Source organism: Apteryx rowi, unplaced genomic scaffold (assembly GCF_003343035.1).
Source record: "Apteryx rowi isolate R43461 unplaced genomic scaffold, aptRow1 scaffold_331, whole genome shotgun sequence".
Taxonomy (NCBI): domain Eukaryota; kingdom Metazoa; phylum Chordata; class Aves; order Apterygiformes; family Apterygidae; genus Apteryx; species Apteryx rowi.
In genome coordinates, this window is record NW_020449764.1 from 40,835 (window position 1) to 48,341 (window position 7,507).

At 64.9% G+C, this 7,507-nt stretch overlaps 1 protein-coding gene across 1 annotated transcript; it reads left to right on the forward strand.

Annotated features, from left to right (window-relative positions):
• Positions 1-1,159: 1,159 nt before the first annotated feature.
• Positions 1,160-3,926, forward strand: DLX3 (distal-less homeobox 3). The gene is made up of 3 exons (XM_026071888.1): positions 1,160-1,518; positions 1,852-2,042; positions 3,521-3,926. Exons 1-3 carry the CDS (start codon positions 1,200-1,202, stop codon positions 3,860-3,862), a joined length of 852 nt encoding a protein of 283 aa, XP_025927673.1. The 5' UTR covers positions 1,160-1,199; the 3' UTR covers positions 3,863-3,926.
• The last annotated feature ends 3,581 nt before the right edge of the window (positions 3,927-7,507 follow it).

Here is a 7,507-nt window from a genome sequence, read left to right on the forward strand (position 1 = left end):
GAGGGGGGGGCAAATAGTTTCATTTAACAAAGCAAAAGCCCGGGCCAGGCTTGAGCATCTCCCCTTGGACCCCCACAATTGCCCCCCTGATCCCCCCCAGACTCTCCCAGGGGAAAGGAGCTGTCCTCAGGGGCAGAGACCACCCCACCAAAATACAAGTCCTTCCCCCCCCCAAATCTCTCCTCTGCACTGGGGGTGGGTAGGAGCAGCCCGGTGAGGGGCTGGGGGGCGTCAGGGCCCGGCGCGGGGCCCCAGGTTGGGCGATGCTGCCGGGGGCTTGTAGAGCTGAGGGGGGGGGTCAGGCCCGGGGGCTGCGGCTGGGGGGGCCCTGAGTGGCAGCGAGCAAGACCCCCCCTCCAAAAAAAACAACACCGGAGTCAGGGCTCGGCACGGCCCAGGGTCCCCACGGAGCAGGAGGTGTGTGGGGGGGAGTGCCAAGTTTTGGGGTATGTGAGAGCCCCCTGCCCCATGGAGCTGAGGGGGGGGGGGCTGCCCTGTGAGACCGCACTGGGGATGGGGACACAGGTCCTACTGGGAGACACTGGTGACTGCTGGGAGCCGGGGAGGGGGGCTCGCTCTCCCTAAGACATACCCCTGCTGCCACCCAGACCATCCCGCTCCCGAGCCCCTGCTCTTCCTACACCCTATCCCCCCGGCAAAGACCCCCTCCGACTCCCCCTCCAACTCACCCCTTATCCCCCAAAGCCCCTCGGGGGCCACCAATCCCCTTGCCAACCTCCCCCSCGAAATGCCCGGCTGCCCCGGAGGCCCTGCCAGCCGGCCCCCTCCCACCCCTGCGCCTGCAGACAGGAGGCCGCGATCTTTATTTATTCCTGTTCCTTCTTTCACCCACTCTTTGTTGTTTCTTGAGCGAGGGAAGGGAAAAAAAAAAAAAAAAGAAAGAAAAAAAAAAAAACAGGAGGCAGGAGCCTGTTTTGCCTCCCAGGCAATATTTCTGGAGCCAATAGGAATGCGCACCCACCCTGCCCTGCTCCATAATTAAAGGCTTTAAGCAGGCGGCCGGCGCTGGAGGTTTGGGCACAGTCGCTTGGTCGCTCCTCGCAAGAGGCCGGGTGGCGCGTGGGGCGGAGGAGCCGCAGGGAACCGGCCCGGGCCACGCCGGGGCTGACGCGCGGGCAGCCGGAGCGGCCAGGCCGGGGGGGTCCCCAGGCGGGCGGGCAGCCCCCCCCGCTCCAGCGATGAGCGGCTCCTTCGACAAGAAGCTCTCCAGCATCCTCACCGACCTCTCGGGCTCGCTGAGCTGCCATGCCGCCTCCAAGGACTCCCCCACCTTGCCCGAGTCCTCCGTCACCGACCTGGGCTACTACACCAGCCAGCACGACTACTACCCGGGCCAGTCGTACAGCCAGCCCGTGAGCCACTACCCCTACCACCAGTTCAACCTCAACGGCATCGGCGCCGCCGGCACCTACTCGCCCAAGTCCGACTACTCCTACAGCCCTTCGTACCGCCAGTACGGCCACTTCAGGGACCAGCAGCTCCCAGCCCAGGAAGCAGGTAGGATGCCCGGGAGAAGGGGGATGGAGGGATCGTATCCGTCCCGCCGGCTCCCAGCCCCGGCTCCGCGCCGGTAGCGCGGTTGGAGTTTAGCACTAAATTTGCACGGCGCCGGTGCCCGCCGTGGGGCTGGGCACGGGGGTGCTGTGCTCCCCGCCGGAGCTGTTGGGGCGGGTCTCGGTCCCCTCCGGTGCCGTGATGGACGGGGGACCCGGCGGAGGAGGGAGAGGAAGGGGCAGCCGGCGCCGCGGGATGCGCTGGCGCGGCCGGGGGTGCCGGCGGCCCCCTTGCCCGGCTCGCCGCCCCGGCCTCACGCCTCCGCTCTCTGCCCAGTGTCGGTGAAGGAGGAGCCGGAGCCGGAGGTGCGGATGGTCAACGGGAAGCCCAAGAAGATCCGCAAGCCGCGGACCATCTACTCCAGCTACCAGCTGGCGGCTCTGCAACGCCGCTTCCAGAAAGCCCAGTACCTGGCGCTGCCCGAACGGGCCGAACTGGCCGCCCAGCTGGGGCTCACCCAGACCCAGGTAAGGGCTGAGCCCCCCCCCCGGGCCCCCCCGCCGCCCCGGGCCCCCGCCAAGCCAGCAGGGAGCGGGGGGAGCCCGTTCCCCCCCCTCCTTGCAAAACCCCAATCGGCGCCAGCTCGGCGCGGATCGGGCCCAGCCGCCGTCCCGTGGGACGCGGAGCCCCGCGCCGGGAGCCGCTGGGAGCCGCTGGGAGCCGCCGGGAGCCGGGCGGGAGGGGACCCCCGGGATGGAGGCTCCGAGCTCGCTCCGGGGGGACGCGGGGGATCCCCGCCGCGGGATTCACCTGCGTGGAGCCGGTCTGCAACTGCCGGAGGAAAAGTATTGAGGAGGGAAGGAGCGGCGAGAGGAGGCGAACCCCGGCCGTGCCCCCTTCCCCAGGTTTTGGGGCTTATCCCACGGCCGGAGCCGGCCCCGGCCCCGGCGGGCTCTGCCTCGCTGCGTCCAGCCGCTCACCGGGGACCGCGGCACCCGGAGCGCCGCGGCGGAGACCTGCTCCTCCGTCCCCCCCCTCGGGTCCACCTTCCCACTGCTCCGGCTCCCCAGGCCCTCTTGATTCAGGCGGAGAAGAGGGGATTTGGGAAGGAGCCACATTCCCCCCACAAAGGGACCACTTTTGGGGCGGGGGAGGAGTTGCAGTTTTGGTTGAATTTGAAGCTGCCTTGCTGTGAGGGCTGTAAAAGCCGGCGGCCACAGGGTGCCGGGAGGCCTGGGGGTATCCCGGGCTTCTCTGGCAACGGAGAGGGCAATTTGGGGACGGGGCACCCGCACGCCTGGCAGCGGGAGCCCCCGGCTCCGAACCATTGGGAAGCGCCAATGTGGAGCCTCTGCTGTCCCAAACATCTTGCAAAACCAAGGGTTTAACCCTCACTTTTGAGGGCTTCTCTGGCACAGGGCTCAAATGAGACCTGCTGGGGGGTTGCCACCGCTGTCGCGACGGTGACTGGCTCCCTCCCGTGTCCCTGAGCTCGTCCCCTCACCCCCCTYGGGCCGGGCCACGGGCGCCCTTGTGCCGCCCTTGGCGCGGCGCTCCCCAGCGCTCGCCCTTCCTCCTCCTCCCTTGGGCGATGAAGCAATCGGGGCCACTCGCAAAGGGCTGACGGAGCGCGTCACCCGCTCCCAGAGGGACATCCTGTTTGGGTGACAACCGCCACCCCCCCACCCCTTCCCTGGGGGCGAAGGGTGCCTGGCGCCGCGGCCTCGCCCAGCTCCGGGGGCGCTCCCGACGCCCGGCGTGCTGGCTGGCTTTCCCGCGACGCCCCGCGCGTCCTGCTTTCCCGTGATGCTCCGCGTGCCGGGCTTTCCCGCGACGCCCCGCGCATCCTACTTTCCCGCGACGCCCTGTGTGCCAGGGTTTTCCACGATGGCCCGTGTGCCGGGGGATCCCCACGACACCCCGTGCGCCCCAGTTTCCCGCGCCGCCCCGCGTGGCCCCGTGCTTTCTCGCGCCCGGCGCTCACCCTTCCTCCCTCCCCGCCCAGGTGAAGATCTGGTTCCAGAACCGCCGCTCCAAGTTCAAGAAGCTGTACAAGAACGGCGAGGTGCCGCTGGAGCACAGCCCCAACAACAGCGACTCCATGGCCTGCAATTCCCCCCCTTCGCCGGCCGTCTGGGACAGTAACTCGCACGGCAGCGCGGCGGGCCGGACCCCGCTCCCGCAGCCGCTCCCCTACAGCTCTTCGCCCGGCTTCCTGGAGGAGCACAACCCCTGGTACCACCCCCAGACCCTCAGCGGACCCCACTTACCCCACCAGCCGCCGCCGGCCGCCACGATGCATCACACCTCCCCGGGGCCTCCTCCCAACACCGGCGCCGTGTACTAGCCRCCCGGCGCGAGAAAGGGAACGAAAGACAGTGGCAGAACTTTTCCTTCCTTTTTTTCCCCCCCGTTCTGTTTTTTGTTGTTTTTTTTTTTCTTCTTCTTTTTGGAAATGTATTTCCAGGACACACATGTACACACACCCCTATATATACACATATATATCCTAGACTCTCCCAGCTCATCTCAGGAACAGCAGGACTGCAAAGGGTTAAACTCGATAGATCCACGCCAAGGGCAGAGGGAAGGCAAGAAAGCGGTGGCGAATTCTTCTTATAGATATATATATATATATTTTTTTTTTCCATCACCCCCTAATAGCAACAGAGCCCCGTYTCATCCAGCCGGCCCAGTCCGGCCTTGCCGACGGCCCGGCAGCCAAGGAGCAGTGGCTCCGTGGGTTTCCCTTTGCCAGAGCCGTGCGGTTCCCCGGAGTGTGGCCAGCGCACCCGAAGCGGTGCCGCTTCCACGAACTGCTTTTCCCGGCCTCCCCGGGGAGCTGCTCGCGGGGTGACTCCTCCAGGATGCGGGACCCCGACGCYGCTCGCCCCCAGGGACCAGCCGGGAGCTGGGAGCACCAGTCCGGATGGGAAAGAGGGGGCCAAAGCCGCCGCGAGGAAGAGAAGGCAAGGAAGAGCAGCGAGGTTTCGGCGGCATCCATCCAAAAAAGCGACAGGCGCATTGCAGAGCCGCTGCCTGCGCAGCCGCCCCAGACCCGACACCTTTCCGGCGCCCTAAATCCATCACAGCCATGGGGAGACGGATCTGGCCTGCGGGACCCGGCGCTTGGTGGGTGCGAACRGACGCCCTGAGCCTGGCCAGGGTGACGGGACACGGGGCAGCGGTGTCCAGCCGTTGCCACCGGCTCCGTAGCCGCTTCACGGGAATCGCCCGGGACTATGCTCGGACAATAAGGTGGTTATTTAAAAGAAAGGGGGGAGGGGGGAGAAAAATATTTTAATATTTAAAACTGTTCAGGAATGGCTTAAGTTATTTTTTAAAAGAGAAAATGATCGTGCTGATGTCCGTTTTCTAACAGTGCCTCCATCTGTGTCATTTAAGCTAATGGCAAAGCAGAATGCCTATTTTTTAAATAAATCAACAACACATTAAAAAAAAAAACTCTTTAATATTTTTTAAGAGAATGATGCTATTTTTTTAGAAGCAGAAAGTGCAGTTTTAAGAAGTGTTCATATGTGTTGTACAGTCCCGAGGATCTTATTTATGTTGCCTTATATAAATAGGGGTGTATGGGGGAAAAAAGAGTGTACATAAGGTTCATTTGTATAAAGTTGATCAAAACCAAACCGTTTTGCTCTGGTTTTTTGTTTGCTTTTTTTTTTTAAGCCTGGCTGATGCGAGCTCCCTCCAAGGACAGGGACTTGCTCCAAACTTCCTTCTCTGCTTCCTCAGTGCACCAAACCTGATCTAAAAATGTTAATAAAAATGCTTTGAGTTTTAAGGCTGTCCAAACACTATTTTGGGGGTAGGTTTGCCAGGGAATAGGAAGGCTCCCGGGCCTCGGAGGAGCCCTCCGTGGAAGGAAACGCAGAGTTCATCCCCGTGTCCCTGCAGCGTGGCTGCTGGGGGCAGCGGGGTCGGGGACCCGGAYGGGGCGACGGGCGCAGCCGCTTTCAGTTCGGACCCGATTCCCTCTCCAGCCTGTGGGAAACAGCCTGGGAATTTTTGCCGTCTGGTCGGTGCACGGCCGAGAGGTGAATTTGCGGGAAGTTTTATTGCTCTTTGCGCAGGACGTGCCCGGTCTGCAGCCTGCTCCAAAGCGCTGCAGCGACCCGCCGCTGCCTTTCCAACCCTGTTACTGGGATCCAGTCGGTTCCCAGCTGTGCAAACTGGGAAAGCAGCTGGGGGGCTGCCTCGGCTCCCCTGTCTCGCGTTCATCCCCGGCCTCGGGAGCGGGAGCTGGAGTCGGAGCCCATCACGGCTCAGGGGAGCCGGGAGCATCGGCGCCCAGCTCTCCGCCACCGACTCCTCGCCGCGACCTTGGGCAAATCCCTTCGCCTCGCCTGGGAGAGGGCAACACCCTCCACTTCAAAGGGAGACGGAGGATTTGCCCCGGCCCCAGCGCCTGGGTGTAACTTCCAGCCTGCCTGACTCCAGGGGGAATGYGGCCGCGTTTGAAGTCGGGCACCCCCAGCACCAACGCTAGCCGCCCCTTCAAAGACGGGGACTTTCTAAACGAGCCTTATCTCGCCGGGCCACCTGGAGCCGTGGCAGCAGCCAGGTCCCGGCTGGGTGCGGGCTGGGGATGCTCGGTGCCRGTCCCAGGGCTTCTCCGGCCCCTCRAGCRCCGGGAGGCTGCGCTTTCCCGCGCACGGCCCCGGCTGCCCCCGCGTTGCTGGTGCTGGCGCCGGGGTGCCGGGGCAGAGCTGCCCAGATCGGTGTTGTCGAACCCTGCTTGGGAACCACTGCGTTTCTTTCAGTTTGGGGCAATAAACCTCAAACGGCGCCTTGTGCAGCTGGGGAGGGGAGATGGGCCCTGGCGCTGCGGGAACCGGGGGGGACGGTCCCAGGGCTGAAGGCRAACCGCTCCGGCCACCCTTCCCACGGTGCCGGCACGGCCGTGACCCGCTGCTTTGAGTGTCATTTCACGGGTGGGAATCAGGCCGGGGGCTCAGCCCGATGTTCTCCAGAGCCACCTGCTCTGATACTCCCATGGGAAACTCCCGGCCGGAGCAGGCCGGCATTGCATCCCGCACGGCCACGCCGGGGTCCCCGGTGCGCCGATGTGCTGCCGTCGAAAAACACCCGCTGGTCACGTCAAGTCGGTGGGAGTTATTGCAGGGAGCAGCCGGCCGGGCCGCCACCGCCGAAACGTCCCGCTGCCACCCCAAACGCCCGCGGGCGCAGGGCGGGCGCCGGGGCGGACGCACCCCTGGGCGTCCCCACGCGGCGCCCGGGCCGGCTGCAAAGGGTTAAGGGAGCCGCCAGCCCCCGGGTTGCCGGAGCGCCTGGGCTTGGAGGCTGCGTGCAAACCCGCTCCGCAGCCGGCAGGCGGGCAGACACGCTGGAGACACTGCGTTTTATTAGGGGTAGGCTGCCAGCAAGAGAGAGGAGGCGGCGGGCGGGCGGGCGGAGAGAGGAGGAAACCGAGCGGCGGCGTTGCCTGCAGTGAGAAGCATGTCATGAGCTGGCTTTTCTTTTTTTTTTTTTTTTAAATTAAGGGGGAAAAAAAGAAAGAAAGAAAGAAAGAAGATTACTTAGCCACGGATTATATAAATACTGGGTGCATCTCTGCCCGCAGACAGGCGCTAATCCTGCTCCCCTCCGGTGGCACTGCCTGCGCCACCAGACCCGACGCCCTGGGGATGGGCACCCTGGGAAAGACTGGCTCAAATGCAACCCCTCATCCCCCTCCGGCCAGCTCCCTTGAGCCTCCTCCATTCCAGCCACCGAGCCCATCCCAGAGCCCGTGTAGGGCTGCAGGGTGCCCGGGGGTCAGGAAGCCGGCGCCTCAGCGTCCCGCCGCTCCAGGCCAGCRCGGGAGCCCTTGGCACCTGCCGGCGCGGCGTCCCGGCGCGGCTCTGCCCCGCTCACGCGCCCGCATGCCCCGGCCCGTCGCCTGCCCCGCGTGGCACGGCGCGCGTTTCCTGCGCCGTTGCAACACGCCGCCGCCAGCCCCTTGCGTCAC

Bases quoted from the DNA above. Each gene is read 5' to 3' on its own strand.
- DLX3 (XM_026071888.1), top strand. From the start codon at position 1,200: ATGAGCGGCTCCTTCGACAAGAAGCTCTCCAGCATCCTCACCGACCTC. The intron at 1,519-1,851 runs GTAGGATGCCCG...CTCTCTGCCCAG, and splicing joins GCTCCCAGCCCAGGAAGCAG to TGTCGGTGAAGGAGGAGCCG. The intron at 2,043-3,520 runs GTAAGGGCTGAG...CTCCCCGCCCAG, and splicing joins TGGGGCTCACCCAGACCCAG to GTGAAGATCTGGTTCCAGAA.